Genomic DNA, 22939 nt, shown 5'->3' on the forward strand with positions numbered 1-22939 from the left:
CTTCTTTCCAGGCAAGTCTGGATGAATCCCCAACTCTCAGTTTTGCCTCTTGTGGTCTGGCCTCCTCCTCTCCAGAGGCCTGAGGGGCTGACGTGTGGTTTCAGATGCCCAGCAGAATGCTACCCCCAACCTCAGGAGTCCCACCAAGGTTCACATCTCGGAAGGTCCCCTTTTTATTACCTAATCTCCTGCCTCTCATGTCTTCCTGTAACTCTAGGCCTGAGCGGCTTCAGGGCAGACTCAAGGATTTTCGAGTTCTCCCACCTCTATGTTCCGTTAGAGAGCCATGTCCTCAGAGCCGACAGGGAGAAACCAAACTCCCACTTCCTTTGGGAAATTTCCATTTCCCTTTTCCAAAATCCTAGGGAATGTACTGTGTAAGCCCCTTAATTATACACTGACTCATGACATTGCTTGTGCTGTTCTCTCCCATCAAGCTATCTTTCATTCACTAGATTTGCCTCTTATGTGCCGTAAGCCTAGCACGGTGCTCAATAAACACTGAATGAAGAAATGAGTGGCTGAATAAATGAATTATTGAATGGGCGGTGAAAAGAGTAAGTGAATGAATAAATAAATGAATAAACTAATGAGGAGAGGTAGTAATAGGCCTAGGATGGAGTGGCAGAAGGGTCAAAAAAAACCCTGGAGGGGACAGGTCCTGAGCCCAGGGAAGGGAGGATGGGGCAGCCACCATGGCAGAATGGCAGGAGGGAGACAGATGTCATCAAGTCTCTCAGCCTTGTGTTTACATAAAAAAATGGAGTTTGGGCCTGGGTTGTTTTATCAAACCCATTTACTAGCTTTTTAAAACTTTTTTTAAAAACACATAGCCGGGTGCAGTGGCTTATACCTGTAATCCCAGCACTTTAGGAGGTGAGGGGGGTGGCTCACTTGAGGTCAGGAGTTTGAGACCAGCTTGGCCAACGTGGTAGAACCCCATCTCTACCAAAAATATAAAAAATTACCCAATTATGGTGGCACGTGCCTGTAATCCCGGCTAATCAGCTGAGGCAGAAGAATTGCTTGAACCCAGGAGGTGGAGGTTGCAGTGAGCCAAAATCATGCTGCTGCACTCCAGCCTGGGTGACAGAGCGAGACTCAGTCTAAAAAAAAACCATAAAAATAAAAAAAATTTTAAAAACCATACAAATGCCATTTTCAAGGCCATTGCACATCTTGCAATGACGTGGCCAGTTGTGCCTCTGCCTCAGCACCCCACTTCCCAGATCCAGGAAGGACAAACTAGCCATGCCGACAGCACGCCAGGTGCAGCCTTGGGGGAAGGGCCTGGGAGATCCAGTGGACTTGGGGTGCCTCCCAAAGCCCTTCAGCAAGGACTCAGGTTCTCTGGAGGTCAGAGCCAGAGGGCCTCTTTCTTCCCCCGGCTCCCTTCTCCTTCCTCTGCCATTGACTCTCCATCCTGATTCCACGCTGGCACTGCTGGGAGCCTCGTAGGGCCTCAGGCAACCCAAGAAAGCTGCAGATGACTCCATGGATTTGCAGCTACAAATGAAAAACCACGGTTTGTTTTGAATGGATTGTGGCTCTGGCGAGAAAGTCTTGGGATGTAAATCCGCCATGAGTGGGGATGCAGATGGGAAGCAGATGTGGGGATGTTGAAAGCCCCTGCTCCGGTGCCTAAGGCCCACCTTGGAGAACACATGCCTTCCACTGAAAAATGCGGATGGGCAAGGCAGCTCAGACACTGTGGGAGCCCCAGCTAAGAGCCTAGTCTGCTCAGCTGTCGCCTTCTCCTTCTTCCCCTCCCTCTAGGCAATGAAGCACTCCTCTTGCATTCTTGGAGGATATGCCTCTTCTCCCTGCCTCCCTCTCCCTCTGTCTTCATATCACTGCCTGTCTTACTGGCTCTTGCTCTCAGGCGTTCTCTGACTCCATGTCTGTCCTTGGTCTGTGCCTCTGCCTCCCTCCCTCTTCCTGGCTGCTGCCCAAGGCCAGTGCCCCTACCCTTCATGCTTGGATAAGTCTGCCAATCAGCTTGAACCCCTGGGGTGAAGAACAGGAAGAACAGTCCAAGGGCAGACGGCAGCCCCAGTTCCATGAAGGAAGGCGATTTCAAGCCAGAGAGGCCTGGGCAGGATGAGGCCAAGAATTTCTCACTTACCCGCAGGGCTGGATATTTAGTCTGAGTTGGGGAGGGCAGGTGGCAACCAGCCTGGAGCTCCCAAGCCTGCAAGAGCAGCTCTGCCCCAGCCTCTACCCAGCTTTAGGTTTCATTCAGTGTGACTTTCTGTCCTTCCTGGCCTGGACCCAGCCCTCTCCAGCACCAGGCAGAGGCAGCACAGCTGGGTGCCATGGTCACAATTACCCGCAAGGACACAGGCCCAGGTGAAGGCTAGGCAGGACAGGACGGAGCATGTTTTGTATCCTCCACTGCTCTCCAGAGAGCTAGGAGCAGCCCTTCCCTTTCAACCCCTGCAGGGCCCCAGACAGCCTCCAAAGGCAAATGTGCTTTTTCTTTGGCTTGTATACAGTCTAAATACTTTATCCAATTGATATGGGCTCTATATCCAGTTGTCTTATTTTCCTTTTTGGGTCTGTCCACAGCTCTCTGAGCTCTCAGGCAGGATTTCGGGACCATTTGTGGCACATTCCAGAGGCCACTAGCAATCTCACAAATTAATTCTAAACTTGTACACAGGCTGTGAATGCTACACAACTTTTGGGGGGGACTTGAGGGACACACCAAAACCCATCCAAAAATAGAATGTTGCCATTCCCAGGAGACTGGAATCATTTAGAGGACAATTTCGCAAATGCTTCTGCAGATGTGAAGGAGGCTGCTGTCGGAATGCAGCTGGGACCCATCTCCCTGGCACTCTCGAGTCTCTGCTCAGGGACTGTCTTCTCTTCCCAGCAGGCACTCATTCCAGGATCCACAGGCACCTTGTGGTCCCCAGCACTGGGTGGCACTGAGGGGCTATCACTGTGGCACCATACTGTAAGGCATGGTCCCAGAAGGCTTGGCATTTAGTGTGGAAGCTAAGATCTTGGTTCTAGGTTCCTTTATGCATTGAGCATCTTTTTCGTACGTGCCTGACGCTGTGTTAGGCAGTGGGTGTGAATGGCGAACAAACCAGACAGGAAGCCTCTGCTTGTGCAAGAAACAAACAGGGTGCTGAGACCTGGAATAACGTTCAAGAAGACCGAAGAGAGCAGCTTGCAACTGAGGGAGATCTCAGGCAGGTCAAAGCAGCTGCCTCTGGGCTTCAGTTTCTTCACCCATAAAATGGGGGTGCTAACAGCGCTACTTTGAGGATTCAATGAGATAATTAACACAGGATAACTCCTAGTCATAACAAGCCACTAATGAGGACCATACAACCAAAACAGTTAGCAGCAGACAGGGCAGGAGGATAGCAGACGCAGTCAGCACTCTGCCCCCATGTCCTCCGATCCCCGTGCCACTTCAGGACCATGGTTCACTCCCAACAGCCCACACCTGTCTCCGTCAGCGGGCTGCCCTCAGGCCGTCAGAACCTGCTCTGGCCACCTGTATGGAGGGCAGGCCAGTGCCTGGGAGGTTTCGTCCCTGAGCCCCCACAGGCAGCCCCTGACCAGTGACTCTGTGTGGAGATAGAAATATCTCCTCCATCTCCAGAGCTCCTGCAGACTGAGCCACTTACCCTTCATAGCCTTTTGCTTGACATTATATCCTTGCTTGGCCTCCTCTTTCCAGCCCCCTTCCCCTACTCCTGGGAAGATTTGGGAACAAATCATCACTTTCACACAAATCCTTGTTTGCCGGGTCTGCTTTTGGGGAAAACATCTTAAGACACTGGGAAATGCTAAACATTAGGAGGTGTCCCCTAAGCTGTGTGACCCTGTCTTCCCGCAGAGCTGCCCTCGGGCCAAGGCAAGTTCCTCCCAAGTTTCTAAGGAATTAGTCACAACAAGATAGCCTTCTAACTCCGGAAATCTGTGCTCCTTGTATTTGAACACGGCAAAGGCCAGCACCATGGGAACCCTGGATGGCTCCTGGCATGTAGTTCTCGGCTCTCAACTCAGGAAACTGTCTGAGCTGCTGCCTTCGGGACTGTGTCCTCCCTCCAGGAACCTGCACAGGGAGGCCAAAATAAGGGCGTAAAATTCATATTTCATTATTGTTATCCTTCTCTATTCCTGGAAACCCCAGTGGTCATTCTGAAGCTGAGTCTTCAGCGTCTCTCTTCCCATGAAATGGTGGACTGGTGAGGCAGACACACAGGCAGCCAACAGGGAACATCCAAGATGCAGGTCTGGATTATTTGTCTAGACTTTATGATGTTTGTGGTATTTGCCAGCTTTTTAAGATTTGTTGTGATTTTTTTTTTCTTATTTCAAATAAAATTTTCCTTCATACCTAATTTTGTATTCTCTTTTTTTTTTAAGGGATCCCAAAATTATGTAAGCTTTAGGCAACAGAAGACCTCAGTAGGCTTTGAGCATCTGAGGACTGAGAGACTTTTTCACAGACTAGCTTCTGGCTCCATACTTTTTTTTTTTTTTGAGACAGGGTCTCACTCTGTCGCCCAGGCTGGAGTGTAGTGGCACAAGCATGGCTCACTGCAGGCTTGACCTCCCAAGCTCAGGTGATCCTCCCACCTCAGCCTCATAAGTAGCTGGGATTACAGGTGCCTGCCACCACACCTGTCTAATTTTTGTATTTTTAGTAAAGATAGGGTTTCACCATGTTGCCCAGGCTGGTCTCGAACTCCTGGGCTCCAGAGATCTGCCCACCTCAGCTTCCCAAAGTGCTGGGATTGCAGGCATGAGCCACCACGCCCCACCTGGCTCCATATATTTCAACTCTTGTTTTTCCTCTCCTGTCTTCATACTTCTGGTCCCGATGTGGCAGCTGCTGATCCTGCACCTGCCACTGTGTCAGGTGAATCAGCACAGTGTGTGGTGGAATTATTTCTGCATGCCATTTATAATCAGGACAGCCAGCAATAAATTTATTACATGACATAGACATATTACAGACAACCCGACGGAGTGTTTTCCTAACATAACCAAATGAATATATTACAGAAGGCCCAACTGAATATATTCCCAACTCAAATTCCTTTAGTCATACTCCCAAATGCCACAGCCACCTCACCACAGCCTGACACGAAGGGAGGTGTGACAGAGAAGAAATCAGGGTGGAGACCGACTACAGTTAAATTTTTTTGGGAGGAGACAGGGTCTTGCTATGTTGCCCAGGCTGGAGTATGGTAGCTATTCACAGGTGTGATCATAGTGCACTACTGCCTCAAACTCCTGGGCTCAATTGATCTACCTGCCTCAGCCTCCCAAGTGCTGAGACTACAGGTGCATACTATCACAACTACCTATAGTTATTATTTTTTACCTTAGCAAATACTATGACTTTGAAAAAGAAATATGACCTTTGAAGGAACTCATGTAGGTGAAGGACCCCCAGTGTAAGCCTCATTAGCTTCTCAGGAAACTGGCCTCTTGCAGCTGGACTTGCTGTGAGACTTAGCACACAATATTTTAAGGTCTGTAAGTTTTAGCCAAATCCTGGATGTGTGTGTAAGGGAGGAGGGTGGCTCAGAATTGTTCTGGGCTCTTCATTTCCTCGGTGTCCCTCAACCCTGAATCCATGTCAGGAAGACCCTGGCAAGACTGAGGAGGGAGAGCAAATGGTAACTGTGGCCATAACTGACAGTGAGTTTGGCCCCTGAGGTTGAACTTACTAGCAGGAGACATCAGTATTTCGAAAGCCCAATCGCTCCTCTTCTTTTGCATTTTCCTTTAGTTTAGCTCTTTTTTTAAACCAAAGTTTCTTCTGAAAAAATTATTGGTTTGTCTTTGCTGAATGGAAGAGCAAAGGAATTTAGCTATACCCAGGTCAGGCCAAGGTCAGTATCAGTGGACGTGGGAGAGGCAATGTCAGAATTGAGAGGATGTTTTGTGATTTACAAAACACTATTCACATCCATTGTCTCATTTGAGCTTTACGTGCCCTCTGTGGGGTACGCTTTTGTACATTGGTAGAATCACTATTTCCCAGTTAAAGTTAAGAGCGACTAAGCAGTTTATGCAGAGTATACACCTAGACAGTGGCAAGTCAGAAATTTGAACCCAGATCTTCCAAATTCAAATCCACAACATAACCAAAGACAACTGTGGATAGTGGTTTGCTATTGCTAACTACGAATCTTTTTTTACACTTAATGTGTGTCAGACACAGTACTGGCACTTTTCATGAGTTCTCTTATTTAATCCTCACATCCTCTGGCATGAGCCAGGTTTGAAGGATGGGGAGGTAGCAGGGAGGAAGGATGGGATGGACCTCATTCCTTGCCGAGTGCACAGAACAAGTAAAGGAACAAAGGCAGGCACAAGCTGAGATGGTTCAGACCACTGGTGGTGCTTCACAGCTGCTGTCCTTGGGCCTCTGGCCCAGTCAGGTAAGACTCCTAGAACCTTTCATCTTAGTAAAAATGGGCTGTGCCCACAGAAAGTAGCCTCTGGTTCAGCCCTGGAAGCAACAGCTGGAAGAGGCCTGTGGCCTGTCACTATCCACATGGTTGCTTCTCTGCAAGACAGGGCCCGCCATGGTGAGCTGGTCTGTCCAACCAGCTTCCGGGTTACCAGTCAAATGATGGGCTCTATCTCAGCACTCAGCTTTGAAGTTTGATGGGGCTCCTGGTAGCCCACAGGTCTTGGCCAGATCTTACCCTTTAGAAAGTGTCTTCTTCCACTTCCCATCAGGGGCCTGGAGCCTGGCCAACTCCCTGAGGCATCTCCCCCAGCTTATTTGGATTGAGGGATGGAGAGTGCCTGGAGAGGGAGGTGGAAAATGACCCCGTATCCTGATTGGGCAACAGAAACCTCAGGAGGCACCAGGAGGTAGGACTGGACAAAAAAGTGCTGGCCAGACTGGCTCCCTGGGGTCCCAGAAGTCACAGACCCACACAATGTCTCCCTGGGTTGGAGGATGAACAGAACACTAGCAACTCTCTTACCAGTGTTCTCTGGACTTGTCTGTCCAGACCCTAACACCACCTCCTTTGAGCTTGTGTGAGAAAACATGTCAGAGCCAATTTGACACCTACACTTATCCATTGGACATGTAATCCTGGGCGACTTACTTCTCTGTGCTTTGGTTTCCTTATCTGTAAAATGGGAATAGTGATTGTCTTTAGATTATAGAATGATGTGAATATTAAATGAATTAACGCAAAGTGCTTAGAACAGGGCCTGGCACAGAGTAAGCATGCATTCGATGTTGGCTGCTATGATTATTATTATTACAAGAGTTCTGAGATTACTCCCTTAGGCCTCAGTATTTTCCTCTGGGGTGTTTTGTGTCACTTAAAATGGATTGAGATTTTAGGGCAAACACTGGAGAGGCTTCTCAATTCCTCCTAGTGGGCCTGCTGAGGGTGCCGTGGCTAATTGTGGGAACCGCCTTGCTGCTCCTCTCCTGGCCCCCTCCAGTTCCAGGCTGCTTTTGCTGCTCTGACTCACTGGTCTGTTCAGAGGATCCACAGCTGCTAGCTGGAGAAGCGGTGTTAATACCTCATTAGCACCTCGGGCTGCTCCTTGTGGGCACTAATCACTTCGGCTTGCTCCCCCTGGAGTGACTCTGTGCTGCCTTTGAAAAGCAGGCCATGTGATGGCCCAGAGATTTCTCCAGCTGGTCCCAATTCCCTCCCTCAGATTATTACTTTTACCCAGGAAGTGAAACAACTTACTGTTTACATTTTGTACACACACACACACACACACACACAAATATACAATTTTTTAATAGGTCAAATCCTTACTCCTTCATCAGGACCTGAAACCAAACCTGTAAGCAGCTTCTTCCAGAGCCTTCCTCTTCTTCCCCAGTCCACACCTGCAGACCTGCCCCTCACCCGTGCCACCTGTGGTTTGTACAGGAATCACACAAGAAGGCAAGGGCCCGAATTGGAAGCAGATGTTTGGGACGATGAGTAAGGTTGGGGTGGAGACAATAGGAAGGATGTAGACCCTGCTAGAGCTGCTTGTTGCTCTGACCTACTGCCAAGGCTCAGAAAAATAGAGTGACTGTTCCTGGTTAAATACCCAGCTGTTACTGGTGCCAAACTTCCCTGGGCCTCAATCCTCAGAGTCTCTGGCTCTGCTTCCAAAGTTCTCCACATCCTTGTGCCAACCACTATCTTGGCCCCTTCTTCCCACCATGCCAAGCCCCCAAGACCAGGCATACCCCCAAAAGTCAGGACTGGAGTTTTACTTACCCCGCCTTGCAAAGCTAACCCACAATGCCATTTTTTTGAAGCCTAAACTCAAGATATGGTCTGACAAAAGAGGTTTTGCTGATTCTGGGTGTGAGAGTCTACTGGAAGACATGGCTTGGATGCCAAGATGACAGAGTTTTCAAGGGTTAGCGGGATAATGGGTCAGAATTGTTAAACCAGATCACTGTGGAGTATGCAGATGGGTGGCTGTCGACTGCACCCACTTTGGAACATCTCCAGAGCTGCACACAAACCTGCCAGGACCCAAAAGCATGTTTGTCTACCCTGACTGTGACATAAAATGCTAGACCTATAGAACACCCAAGTTTAATTCCATTGATTAATTAATTCCATCGTGATTTTTCAAGGAGACACAAGTTGGCATCATCATGAACAAGGTTTCAGAGAAATCCCATAGGAAAGAGAGCCTAAAGAACTGGTTTTCTAAAGGCAATGGCCTGACCCAACCACTATCCAGCTGTGATCCCAGTCAGAAGCTTAGGAGATCAACTTTAAGATCTGCCCAATCCCCAGGGAGGAATAGATGTCAGCTGCTGTATATGACAGAGAGATAACCAGGGACTCTAGTTTCCTGGTTTAATATTAAGGGAAATTCACTGAAGCTCAGTGTTTCCACCCATAGTGGTCACAACCAACCAACTTCATGGCTGTTCATAAAACTGATTTGCCTTTTCATGCCTCTGAGTTTATTGGAAATGGTATTCCCTTGACTTTCCTCTGCCATACTGATTATAACCATAGCACAAACCTTTGATTGCCATTAGTGTTGGAGATACCTCCCACTCCCCATCCACTCAAGATTCTAATTTCATTCACTGAGCTGCAGGCTACTGGCCAGTTCCCCATTGCCAAAGTCAACACTTCAGGTCTGCTTTGTCTGGGAGAGCAGATTAAAGGAAGAGTGGGCCCTTAGATCACCAAGTCCCCTTTCTCAGCCTGTCCCAGGACCTGCCCAGGTGACGGCCTATTTATGGCACAATAATAGGTTTGCTCCTTGGGTCTCTTGGTTTGGAATCTATCTTTACAAGGGTTCTTTCTTCTCTGAAAATCAACAGGGAGAGTAACGTCCCTCTCTTTCTGTGGGAAGCTAGACTAATTTCACTTGTAGCAACAGCAACTCTGTACTAGAGAAAGTCTCCAAATATATAAAAAAAAATGCTCCCCACCAAGTAAACAGGAGAAACTATTGAAGGGGGGGAGGGGTGGCAGTGGTGATGGGTTTGGGTAACCAAGCTTCATGAGAAGGAAACTCTAAGGAAAATAGATTGTTTATGTCTGTCTCCCAAGATTGTAAGCTGCTCAGAGGCCAGGATCACATTCTATCTTGTGTGTCCCTAGCTCCCCGCACAGTGCCTGATACATAGGAAATGTCTGCTGAAATGCGGAACTACACAGAACTCAAGAAAAAAAAAGGGAGGCTACAAACCCAGGGATGGAACAGAAGTACCCGACTGGGGAGAGGAGGAGGTTAGGAAATGAAATGACAGCTTAGAGCAGGATTGGACGTAGGAGACCAAGCACAAAACGATGACACACACAATCTTCCTATTGCACAATAACACAACATTTTGTTTTCAACATAACATAAAAGCCATCAAAGTCTCTCTAGCTGGCTTGCAAATACTCTGATATCCCTGACTCTGCTAATGGGCAAAGAGAGGAATGTCTTGGCAACTCCTTCAAGTGGGAGTTCTGAGGAGAGAGGGAACATTGTTGGTCTGTAGAAGACGGGAAGATTCAGAAAAATTCCTTTATGTGCAAATCCATAATGCAGGTGAAGTAGGGGGCTGCAGAAAGAGCAACTTCACTCAAGAGAGGTACAGAAACCCCTCACCCTGGAGAAGATACTATGCTTATAGTTTCAAGAGAATAATTTCATAGTATCTTCACAGTCTTGTTTAGGGTGTGTGTAATCTCCCTTTAACTCTGGCATTCTTGAAAATGTTTGCTTCCTCAGTGAGATACCCACCAGGAATTTGGCCTTTGCCAAATGGTGCTATTTCATATAAGCAGAGTTTAGAGACAAAAGATTTATTCAAATAAATCTTTTTCTGCAGACTTAATTACCAGAGATAAACATCAGGGTATTGTGTAACATATCTGACCTCATTCTTTCATTTGATACCTATTGATTTTCCACCAAAGCAGGGATATTAAAATTTCAGGGCCTTTTTCCTCAGTTACGTCCTCAAGGGTGTCTTGTATTCTTTATATAGAATTCAATTAAACTTGGAAGTCACTTCGCTCATTAGTTGGTAGTCTAAGGAACTTTCTACATGCAAAAGATTCTAAAGCCATTATTAATAGCTGTATCTCTTAAAATCTCTCTATCCTGCCTGAGTAGGACCTTTTCCTATGAATCCCAAATCCCCAAGTGACTGATAGGTAAGCCAAGGTATAAAGTGTTAATCTGTCACACACAGCATCACCAAGTGAATGAGGCAGTCAGCGACCACAGTGGCCCAGTGCCTGGGCTGTTTCTTAGTCTAAACTAATCTGCTAGAGACAAACCAGAAATGTGGAATTTGGGCTTTGACACAAAACAGACTCATGTTCAAATACAGCTCTACCACTTGCCAGCTAAGAAACCTTGGCAATTACTTATCCTCTGTGTGCCTCAACTGTGTCTTGTGTAAAATGGAGAAAACAAGACATATCTTGCAGGGTTGTTGTGAATGAGACAATACTAGAGCTCCTAGCATATGGGAAGAGCTAAAAAAAAACGGTAGCTATTATCATGATTGAGTAATCAGGTGAATTAAAGGAAGTCAAGGTTCCTACCACATGACATAGGCTTGAGATACAGCTCCCTCAAATACCTCTTCCATCCTTACAGGATCATGCAAAGGAGGAAGAAGTCTCTTCTGACTTGGGGTCTTCTTCATGAATGTTTGGGCTAGGTGTCTTCAGTACTCATTCTCTCTGGCCCGCCTGGACATGGCAAGGTGAAAAACAGAGTCACCACCCCCTGGGAATTTCCACACCAGTCATCTTCTCTAGCACTCTCAACTGCCCCCAGACCCATACAGCCTCCTGCTACAGAAATTACCAGGGCCCTAAGTCATAGTCAGTATGGTAACATATATACTATACATAGGAAAAATTTTTTCCCCAAGAACTCCACGTTATTAGTCAATTTTCTTAATTGGTTAATAGCATCATTTTGCAGGTCAGGCAACTGATACTGAAAGAAGGCTGTCTTGCCCAAAGTTGGACCACGGGAGTTAAAAATATGAACATCTGGCTGAGCCCAGCAGCTCATGCTTATAATCCCAGCACTTTGGGAGGCTGACGTAGGCGGAATACCTGAGGTCAGGAGTTCAAGACCAGCCTGGTCAACATGGTGAAACCCCATCTCTACTAAAAATACAAAAATTAGCCAGACATGGTGGCACACACCTGTTACTCGGGAGGCTGAGGCAGGAGAATAGCTTGAACCCGGGAGGTGAAGGTTGCAGTGAGCTGAGATCATGCCACTGCATTCCAGCCTAGGTGACAAAGTGAGACTCTGTCTCAAAAAAAAAAAGAAAAAAGAAAAAAATCAAGCCCATCAGTTCATGGTTTTCTATCCTTTGAGGGTCCCATGTTGCACACTTGATGCAAATGTGTCCAGGGGTATCTTCTTTGAGAGAACACCCAGTGACACGAGATGCCTATCCTGCAAGGAGTGCTGAAGGCCCAGGGCCCCTAGAGTCAGAAACATAGGATACCAGTAAATGCCTGTCAACAGGATGGTCACCTGGTAGAGGACATAATGAGGTTTACAAAGAAGCCTCCTCTCCTACCTCCTTATGTAGTCCAAGGCTGACTTCTTCCTAGAGTCATACCTAAAAAACAACTCCTAAAACCTCACTTGGAAATTTACCTTATTTGCAGATGAACCTGGTCTCAGGCATTCACAGCCATCACAGACTACAAAAGCCATGGTGGCCTGCTTATTATTGGGTATTCCAGGGAAATAGCAACACAGGCCTCATCTGGATAAACTCTCCATCATCTCCCTGAAGGGAGGCTACAAGGGCAACTAGATGGGGAGTCCCACTCTGTTCTTGCAAGGTGACTGGATGCTATGATTCTGTGCTGGTGTGTCTGATCCCTGTCCCGAGAGGTACCAACATTGTCACTATCCCATGTTTAAGAAGCTGCTACTGCTGGCTAGTATTGACAAGCCAGGGCAATATCGATAGCCTGAACAACTTTGCTAAAGCCACCTCCAATACCATATTGAAAAACCTACAGGTATCATTCCTTGACTACTGGAAAGAGACTGTTCTCCACATCTTCTTCCAGGAATTAACTGCCCATCTTGTAGAGACCACACCTGAATTCACTCCAGAGAACCAGGTCCCTGCTGTGGCTATCACAAAAATCTCCTTATATAAGCAAAATTAAAGCAAATTGAATCCGGGAGGGGAAAAAATGGATATTTATAACACGGTATATCTGAACTCTAGGCAGCACCACTCTATTGGATACAAACCAAGGTCAACATGACCTGCAGATCTCTAAATCCATCCTCTAGTACTCCAAATAAAAGCTAAAAAACAAAAACACAAAAAACTAAGCTCACCAATAACTTTGGGATAGCTTTCTGTTAGGTGGTGTGCAGAGTCAGTATTCTGAGTCAGAAATACTGGCCTATGCCACAATTTGAGACATGTTAGTGCTGAGCCATTTTTAATACTACTACACATATATGATACTCAACAATTTCCTGCTGCCCAGCCTACAAAACCTGTTGAGGGTATAAAAGCAAAGGAGTATCCAATTTGGAGTATCTGGAGGAAAAATCTTTACAGAAATAAGAGACCTTACAGTCTTAGAATAATTAATCAGATTCAGCATCAGGAATCCAGACTAGATTCTCACAGGGCAATGATGGTCTCAGAAGACTTTTCAAACCAATTATGAGGTCTAGAAATTACCATGGAGAAACGGACCTTGGTTAGCTTCTTTTCATGACACACATGGGCTCTTTTTGCCCCTCCCCCTACCCTTTTTTTTTGAGATGGAGTCTCGCTTTGTCGCCCAGGCTGGAGTGCAGTGGCACGATCTTGGCTCACGGCAAGTTCCACCTCCCAGGTTCATGCCGTTCTCCTGCCTCAGCCTCTCGAGTAGCTGGGACTACAGGCGCCCACCACCACGACCAGCTAATTTTTTTGTATTTTTAGTAGAGACGGGGTTTCACCGTGTGTTAGCCAGGATGGTCTCGATCTCCTGACCTTGTGATCCACCCAACTCAGCTTCCCAAAGTGCTGGTATTACAGGCGTGAGCCACTGCACCTGGCCGCCCCATCCACTATTAACGTGAGGACAGCCTGTTTGAAAAGGGGCCTGGTGAAATAATGATCATAAGTCAGGACAGTAGTTACCTTTAGTGGGGTGGGATGAGAGTGTGCTCTGCAGTGCTGCAATGTTTTATTTCTTGACCTGGATGGTGGCTATTTGTGCACTTCCTATAATTACTCATAACTTACACATGTTAATACCTTTTTTTATACATATTGCATCTCAAAATAAAAGAAAAAAGGAATTTTAGTATCCTGTAATACTTTTACTATTTCACATTATCTGGAACTGGTTTACTATGCTCGAAGGCCTATGTGAAGCCAGAGTAGCGGGAAGGAGCCCTTAGGGTTCAAGCCACTTGCTGGAGAACCTTGCTGTGGTCCTGAGAGAAGTGGGGCTGGAGAGAGGTTTCAAAGCTCTATCTACCATGGCTCAGAGGCAACAGTGTACAAGAAGCTGAAGCTAGTATTTATGGAGTCATAAGAATGATTTGATGGGCTAAAATCACTCAATGGTCAATGTTCACAGTGACCTATTCAAAGCCACAACAGCAAGTGTATAAGATTCAGGACTGTACATAACCTTAAAATACACAGTTAGAAGGACTGAATTTTAAGACTTTTTTTTTTTTTTTAAAGAGACAGTGTCTTAGCCAGGCACGGTGGCTTATGCTAATCCCAGCATTTTGGAGGTGGGTGGATCACTTGAGCTCAGGAGTTCAAGACCAGCCTGGGAAACATGCCAAAACCCCATCTTTTCAAAAAAAAGAGAAAGAGAGACAGTGTCTCACTGTCACCCAGGTTAGAGCACAGTGGCACAGGCATAGCTGACTGTAGCCTCGAACTCCTGGGCTCAAGTGACTCTCCTGCCTTGCAGCCTGGGATTATACGTGTGAGCCACTGTGCCTGGCCCTTTAAGACATCTCATATCACTCAGGAGCTTGGTGAGGTAAGAGGAGAATGCACTGTTTGGGGTGGGGGCAAGAATCTGTTTTGTTTTTAAATTCAAAAGGGAATTTTTTTTTTTTTAATTTTCCAGATTGGGAACCAATATACAAGACATCATAATTACTTTCCTAAGAAAGTCCGGGTCCTTAATACTTTTCCTTCTAGGCCCAAATCAGAGGTCTGTTTTTTTTACTTCTCTTCCAAGCTTACCTTTGTAAGCTGAAAAGAATCAGTAAGATTTGCCACCAACAAACTTCTTAGGAACAGTATTTTTGTTTGCCACTCCCAAACCCCTTGTGGGTTAGGGAGATGTTGGGAGACAAATGTGTGCTTAAATATGAAAATCAAAAGGCTATTTATCAAAGTGTTAACAGTGATTGCCTCTGGATAGCAACTTACCTCTTTCCCTTGTTTTTTTTCTTATTTCCAAATTTTCTATATTGAATTTCTAGGTAGTAAAACAACAATGAATTAATGTTTAAAGACTGATTTAACGGGTTCCTTCTTCAGAAGCTGAGCATAAACACTTGTCCTCGTCTCCCCATGGCTGAGACAGTGGCCCTGCCTGGCACCATGGACAGCAATCAGGGAAGGGTGAAAGGGCAAGAGTGGGGCAGGCCTGGGCTTCAGGTGTACACTCTACCCCGAGCCGACTACTCCAGGAGGAATTACTGGGGAAATGCAAAATCATTTCCAAATCTTTTCCTTCCCCACCTTCCAGTCAAGCCATGAATCTCCATTTAAAGCAGCCACTCACTCCTTAGTTCTTTTAAACATTTATTTATTTACTGTACAAAATATTTACATCATCAGCTGCAACTGCCTGGCCCTTTCACCTGGCCTGAGCAATCTGCAGCGGGGCTTGGTCTCTGCCAGTTTTCCAGAAACATGCTGACACTCTCCTAGGTATTCACTCATGTCTGGTCTCCTTCAAAGACGCTAAAAGGCCAGAAGGGTAGCTGGCCCCCCAAGTACCTGGGTCACAAGGACATAAATAAAATAACTGTCCAAAATAAGAAACACTAATAGAAAATTGCCCAAGAAATAACACACTCTCATCTCTTTGACATATTGTACCTTTTCCCCACACTGGCTAGTATGAAAGCAGGATTAGAAAAAAACAAAACAAAACAAAACAAAACAAAAAAACGGTAAAAGAAAAGGCCCATGAGAGCAAAGATACTTTTGAACAGAGTTCGGCCAGAGAGAGTAAACTGGAAGAATAGAAAACCACAACAGTACCAAAGCGTTTTGTTTAACAAAGACTGGTGCCTAAGGACCACCACAGGGATGCAGCTGCCCTGGTTGGGTTGCAATGGTGCCTAAGATGCTCTGAAAAAGTGCTATGACTAGAGCTTAAAATGACAGATCTAGCCAAGACAATCAACTCAGTCTCCAGGATCAGTCTCTGGAAGGCTGCCGGAGGGGAGAATTCAGAAAAGCGACTGCCAAAAACAGCAGAACCAGTCCACGTGCCCCCAGCTGGAAACCCCTTTCTGGGCCCAAGGGGCAGCATCATGTTTCCCAGGGTGATGATAAACCTTCCTGTACATATCCCATGGGAAAACATTTGGGCAAGCAGCAGCACCTTGTCCTGGTCCCTGAGGAGAGCAGTGACCATGTGGCATGGAGGATCCTGGGGTACAGAGACCCTGATGCTGGATCCCGGACCCCAAGGATGAGTGAGGTCAGCACCCATGTGCCAAGAAAGGACAAATGATGACTGCGAAACAGTGAGGTCAGGCAGGAACTGTAGCAGCTCAGGAGGGCTTGTTCCTCATGATCCCTGGGAATAGGAGGGCTCAGACATGCTTCCAGGAGGCCAAGGCATTGCCAAAGTCCTGCCTTGTCTCAGGACTCTGTGTACTTGCTGGTTTTGGCAATAAGGATGGCTTGTAATATTCTCAGAGTTGACTGCCCCATTGGGAATGGTAGCTTGCAGCAAAGCCTTCTTAAAAACACAAATTTGGGAAGTCAATGAGATTTTGAATCTTGAAATTGTTCTCAATCAAACAGTAATGAAAAAGGATGTTGTCATCTTCCAAGAGACAGCAGCAGGTACTCTTCAATCATCATTCAACAGTGAAGCTAATAAGCTTCCTCCCTCCTTAGTTTTCCTTCCTGGTAACTAATGGAGCAAAGGGGAGTATAGGGGTTGGCAGGTGTTTACTGTGTAACATATCACATGTTCGTCCCTAGTGTCCTGACCCCAAGGACCTGTGATAAGCACATAAACTCCTAGTCCCTGGTCCTTTGTCTTAGTGCTGCCAGAGAACACCAAGCAGACAGAGAATCAGGGATTGCTGGCATACTATTCTTACTGTTCTAATCTTTTGCTACAAAATTTTCTTCAGTAGAACGCTAAAGAATCCCCAGCTTTTAGCAGACTACATAATGGGAAGTCAGTGGCCCAAGCTGGCCATACTTCAGTGCCAATAACCAACTCAGGGAAAAGCATCAGTAGTCTCCAAGCCAGCCACACGCCTAGGCATGCCCCACTCTGGAGGCTATAGCTCAGCTATCCTTCATATTCTTCAGTCTATCTGCTTTTCTCACTGGCTACAATTCAAGAAAAAGCTTAGAGAGTTCTTTGTGGATTAATAATCGTTTCCAGAAATGCCCGAAGGGAAAGTGCTTTTTCCAGTTCTGACACCACAAAAAAAGATTCTTTTTATCAGTCCTCATTAGAGGCAGTCCAGTGCCATGGCCTATGCCTACCGTTGTGCAGAGGGACTGCTCCTATGGGCCACCTCCTATCTGTCCCTCTCTCCTGGCTCCTGATGAGAAGAGGCAATCACCCCACCCATGAGAAGGACCCAAGTACCAGTCTGGTCAAGTAGTGAGGGCCAAAGAGGGTGTCTCCAAGGAGTATCAGCAGAGGGAGTTTTGGAGCAGTGTGGATTTAAGGGTCTCCACACTAGTTTCCCAACAGGGCAGAGCCCCGTGTGCCATCTCCCTCAGCTACTGAGATCTTCAAAGGACCAAATAAATGACAGCAGCATGGTCCTCTTCTCATGACAGAATGAAGAGCTCAGCTTACATACCATGCCAAAGTGGCCTGTGGTAGGTATGGGCAGGGAGCAGGTGAGGTAAAGACAAGGCTTATAGGTGACACAATCCTCCAGACACAGGGGAGCATGCGGCATCTTCTGGCTGATGGTTATGTGTGTTAGGATCAGTGGTTATGATGTCTGTAACTTGCGCCCAGAAGCTCCAGAGAGCATGGGGCCAAGTGGATGACAGGAGAGCGGTCAGAGCATGCCAAAGCCCTCGCAACCCTCGCTGATGGCCAGCTGCAGCATCCTGTGCACCTCTTCATAGGAGTCATATGTAGGGAGGCACAGCTGGTTAAAACTGGAAGGGCAAGGGAGAAGTGATTAACTCATACCACCAAACACTGGACATGCATCAGGCGGGCAGATACCTACCATGTGTGTGCAGTAGGCAGCGTGCTATGGGTCGGAGCGGCAATAATCTGAAATGAGGGACAGAGGGCAGCAAAGCCTCCAGGTGGTAGCTGAGAGGAGCCTGTTGTGAACTGAAGTAGCCGAGCCAGCTCCTCCTGGGTCAGACTGGAAACCACAGTCCAAAACCACCTCATGACCTGGCAGGGAGAGCACAAGGCTGGGATCACACATGGTAAACAGCCTAGGATTAGATCCCTGTGGAAGGAACAAGATACACTGAAGTGGGGCTGTGCCCCAGTTACCATTCTACGAGGACACAGGATAGGAACAGTTTGACAAGCACTTCAAGAATTTACATTGTCACACCATTAGGAGGGTAGTCACTGACTGTTGGTTCTCTTCCTTTGCCATCTCCAATTTACTACTCCTGTGGCAGTCAGCATGATAGCCCCTAGGGATCAGGGCTCCCTTCTGCCTGGACAATCACCTGTCTTTCCCCATATATCATTTTCTTTTCCCCAGAAAACATGTCAACTGCTTTGACTCCTCTACTTTTTTTTCTTTTTTCTTTTTCTTTTGAGACAGAGTCTCGCTCTGTTGCCCAGGCTGCAATGCAGTGGCGTGATCTCAGCTCACTCCACCTCCTGGGTTCAAGCGATTCTCCTGCCTCAGCATCCCAAGTAGCTGGGACTACAGGCATGTGCCACCATGCCCAGCTAATTTATTTTATTTATTTATTTATTTTTTATATTTTTAGTAGAGTTGGGCTTTCACCATGCTGGCTGGCTGGTCTCAAACTCCTGACCTTGTGATCCGCCTGCCTCAGCCTCCCAAAGTGCTGGGATTACAGGCATGAGCCACTGCACCCGGCCTCCTCTACTTTTTCCTTCTGAAACTTTTTCCTTATAACATGGCACAAATCCAATTGAAGAAGTTTGGTCCATTTACCTTTTCTCTGAAGTGCCATGAGCCACCAACAACTACTGCATGAGCTTTGAAGTCAGACACACTAATGTCTCCAGTCCCACACATCAGAAGCTGGAAAAAGATGGTAAGGTGTTACTATGACAGTCAGAGAGACAAAGACCCAATATAAGGTCAAAATTACCTAAGTTAACAGGCAAAATGTAGAATAAAGAAAACATTACTAGGAAAAAGACTGAAGGTGAGATCATAATGCCAGAATACTGCTTTAGGAAAATCAGTTACATACAGTAGGGCAATAGTTGCTAACCAGTGGGTAAAAAAAAGAATCACATGGCTTTTAAAATACATATTTGTACAAGTGCTGGTGGCCCTACCTTGGACCTCTAAATCTGAATCTCTTAGAACAGGTTATGAGCTTACGCAGGAAGAAAAAAAATTGCCCAGGTATTTCTTTCTTCCTTTTTTTTTTTTTGAGACAGAGTCTCACTCTGTCTCGGCTCACTGCAACCTCCACCTCTCCACCTTGCATGTTCGAGGGATTCTCCTGCCTCAGCCTTCTGAGTAGCTGGGATTACAGGCAAGGTATTTCTGATGAACACCCTAATTAAGAACTGCTGCTATGGATTATTTTTAATTGAAACAAAGGACAAAAAAACCACACACACAAAAACTAAGTGTTTCCTGAGAGTCTGGTCTAAACTTAACCTATGAATAACAAGGAGAAAAGGCAAGCTGTTTCTCCAAAATCCCCAGTCCCATGAATTTGTTGGATGGCCTTTCCTTTTTCTTAGGATGCATTCTTTTGTGGATTGAACTTTTACTACCTTCCCTTCGGCTCTGCCTCTACTTGATCAGATAAATTTAAAAGTATGCCAAAAAATGAGAACATTAATGACATCAGAGCCCTAAACATCTTGTTGATGTCCTAATTTGGTTCAGGATCCAGCATGTTACTTAGCAGACTGCAAGTACTAATCCAATAGCTATAAAGAATAATACATCCTAACCAAGAGACAAGAAAAACCCAAACTAAGCCTGAGAAGCCTTGGCTCCTTCAAAGAGAACTTGCTAAGCTGATGAGGAACTAAGAGCAGGATGTGGAACAACTGTAAGAGACCACGTCCTTCCTTTCTACTCACTTCTACAAATGGTTACAAATGCTTTGCTTCAAAATAAAACAAAATTTGCCCGTAGCTACTCCTCAGCCCAAAAACTAACAGTGCTAGGTAACATGTTTATCAGAAACTTTAGGCTGAGCTGTGGAGAGTTCATTTTGTTTGGATTTCACATCTGAAGATATAAAACATGAAAATTACAGATTTTGATTCTTGTTCTCAAATCCACTTCAGTTAATAAAGAATCGGGCAAGACCACCTAAAACTACTTCCCCCCCCCCATTTTAAAAGAAAACCTTCCTCCCTAAAGAAAGTTTGCAGAAAGACACTCCTCACAGAAACTATGGGAATTTAGAACTAATAACTTGCACCGCACCATCTTGTACAGAAGTCTCATCTGTGAGCAACAGGCCACAACAGACTCGTCATTCTTTGCCCACACCTGATAAGGACTTCAATTCTGCTAATTATACAATAGTATTTACCATCTTAGAGCCATTATTTTGGTTGTTACAGGATCTGAAATAAGAATAAATATACTATATGAATAAAAATATATACTATATACTATTGCAGTTTAATGCTTTTGAAATATGATCACATCTTTTGGTTTGTTTCCTTTACTTCATTAGAATGTAGCCCATGAGGGCTGGAACTTCGTCTTATTCGTTACTTTCTCTGCAGTAGGGTCAATGAATGGAGGAACAACAAAAGTGGAACCACCTCTTGCATAAATAGCTTTCCAGCTGCATCTCATAAGAGAAGGTACACCAAGCTGGTTCCTGTAAGGTACAAAAATGCCAAGTTAAGAATGGAAGTCTGAATTGCAAGCACTTACCTCAAGCTCATTCTCATCAAAAATAGCCAAAAGGTTCTCAGGGACCAATTCATTCAGGCCTGAAACAAAGTACGCAAGTTAAAGTCATACATAACCACACTATGGATACAGGTGTTTTAACTTCAAAGAAAAGAACATACAGGATCCCACCTTTTAGGAAATGTTCCACCTCTTCTTTCACTTGACTGGCCAGCCGATATTGGGCCAGCAAATTTAAATAGAAGATTTTATTCGCATTGGTGACTGGAGTTTGAGCTCCACCTGTCATGAGTTCTACAACCTGTAACAGGTGGCAAAAGACAGACAAGAAGCTGTGGATGGAAATTTTTAAGATGACATCTGCCTGTATGTTTTACAGACACAGAATTACTGACCTCCATCACTATCAGTCACAAGTTTCTGCCATGCATTCAGCTTTTCAACACACTTGGTTTAATTTAGTTCCTAAGTTTCATGGTTCCTACCACTATTGCTGTATACTAACTACTATTTCAGAAATGGGTGTCTGGGTAAGGTCTTCTCTGACTCAGTCAAGTAGTAGTGATGCAATAGAGGACATTATGGCTCCTTGTTAGCAGTGTTTTAATCTATGATCCAAAATGAAACCACTACTGACCTTTTCTCTAAGCAACTAAGAGTAAAGTCAGATAAGCAGTAAAAGAGTCCTTTTATGTCTCAGAAATTCCAAGATGGGAACAATTGTTCCCACACATTCTTTTATCTCTGAGTCAACAGAACAAGCCAAGTTTGATACTTGAAGATCTTGGATTCTAATCTCAGCCCTGATGCTAGCTTGCTACAGACCTTTGGTTAATTGCCCCTCCAGACCTTAGGGGCAATTATTTGGCCCTGATTTTCCTATCTGCAAAGAAAACACTGAACAAACTGTATGAGTCTCAAATAGAATTGGTAACCCCCAATAAACTACTAAGGGAACTTTGAAAGAGCCCTGAAGCACAGCTTAAAACCATCATCCAGGAATATTTGTGCAGCGTGACCAAGGTTGTCTCCACAGGTGAATGAAGTTATAAGATCAACTTTTAAGACAACAGCATGGTAGCAATAGCACGCTACTCCACAGCAGGGATTCTCAATGGATCTAAAAATGTAAAATGTTTTTGTACAATCCTGGTACAAAATCCTGGTATGTATAATCCTGGATCTTTTTTTTTTTTTTTTTTTTTTATGTAAGCATTTCTATCTAGGAGCCTAAGAAATAAATTACTAAGATTTAGTATTCATATTAAACACAATTAAAATGAGCAATACCTTGGGTCTGAGGACCCTAATTCAGTGTCCTATTGACTCTAGCTGCCTTACCATGCCAGCTCAGGAAGTCAGGTCTAATCCCACGTGTACAAAGGCAGACAGCTGGGAATCCCATAATTTTCAGAAAGGATATTTGATTATCAGTATAGTGGTAACAATGGTCACAATTTTTCAATCACTCCTATTCTGCTTTTAACTTTAAATTTACTGCAACTTTAGCTTCATCATTATCATTTGATGCTGTTTAACACCACAATGTAAATAGAAGCACGTGCATCAAAAATATCTCTGGCTCATCGTTTTCTAACAAAAAGTTCTGGTTTTATTATTTTGGGACAAGGTTTTACTGTGTCACCCAGGCTGGAGTGCAGTGGTGCAATCATAGCTCACTGCAGCCTTAACCTCCTGGGCTCAAGCGATGTTCCAGCTTCAGCGCCCACTTCCTTCCACACTCCCCCAGTAGCTAGGACCACAGGCACACACCAGCATACCCAGCTAGATTTTTTCAAGTTTTTGTAAAGACAGGGTCTTGCCAAAGTTGCCCAGGCTGGTCTTGAACTCCTGGTCTCAAGCAATCCTCCTGCCTCAGCCTCCCAAAGTGTTGAAATTACAGGCCATGAGCCACTGCACCCAGCCAAAAAGTTTAAAAATATACAGGCATTGTGTTAAAATAGAAATCACCTACATCACTACTGCGAATGTTGACACAGACACTGCCATCTCTTCCAAATATGCTTGCACAGTGATACTTCATCATCATTCAATTATTTTTCAATTAGAAGTAGGACTCGGTGGGACAGATGGGAGATATGTGTCTTTTGCTTCACTCAAATGTAATAGACAACACAAATATGGAACATTTCCACCACTGTAGAAAGTTAGACAG

At 45.4% G+C, this 22939-nt stretch overlaps 1 protein-coding gene across 4 annotated transcripts in view; it reads right to left on the bottom strand.

Annotated features, from left to right (window-relative positions):
- Positions 1-15261: 15261 nt before the first annotated feature.
- Positions 15262-22939, bottom strand: part of AREL1 (apoptosis resistant E3 ubiquitin protein ligase 1) — a 52315-nt gene continuing 44637 nt past the window's right edge. For 2 of the 4 annotated variants that reach the window (XM_030930393.1, XM_030930394.1), the window contains 5 exons: positions 20935-21064; positions 20785-20843; positions 18853-18942; positions 17926-18101; positions 15262-17851 (listed from right to left, as the gene is read on the bottom strand). In XM_030930393.1, the coding sequence (XP_030786253.1) occupies positions 17749-17851; positions 17926-18101; positions 18853-18942; positions 20785-20843; positions 20935-21064 (558 nt within the window). In that variant the 3' untranslated portion in view covers positions 15262-17748. Of the gene's footprint in view, positions 17852-17925; positions 18160-18852; positions 18943-20784; positions 20844-20934; positions 21065-22939 lie in introns of all 4 variants that reach the window. The other 2 variants (XM_030930392.1, XM_010382642.2) reach the window with 2 other exon arrangements.

This window comes from Rhinopithecus roxellana, chromosome 5, assembly GCF_007565055.1.
Source record: "Rhinopithecus roxellana isolate Shanxi Qingling chromosome 5, ASM756505v1, whole genome shotgun sequence".
Taxonomy (NCBI): Eukaryota; Metazoa; Chordata; class Mammalia; order Primates; family Cercopithecidae; genus Rhinopithecus; species Rhinopithecus roxellana.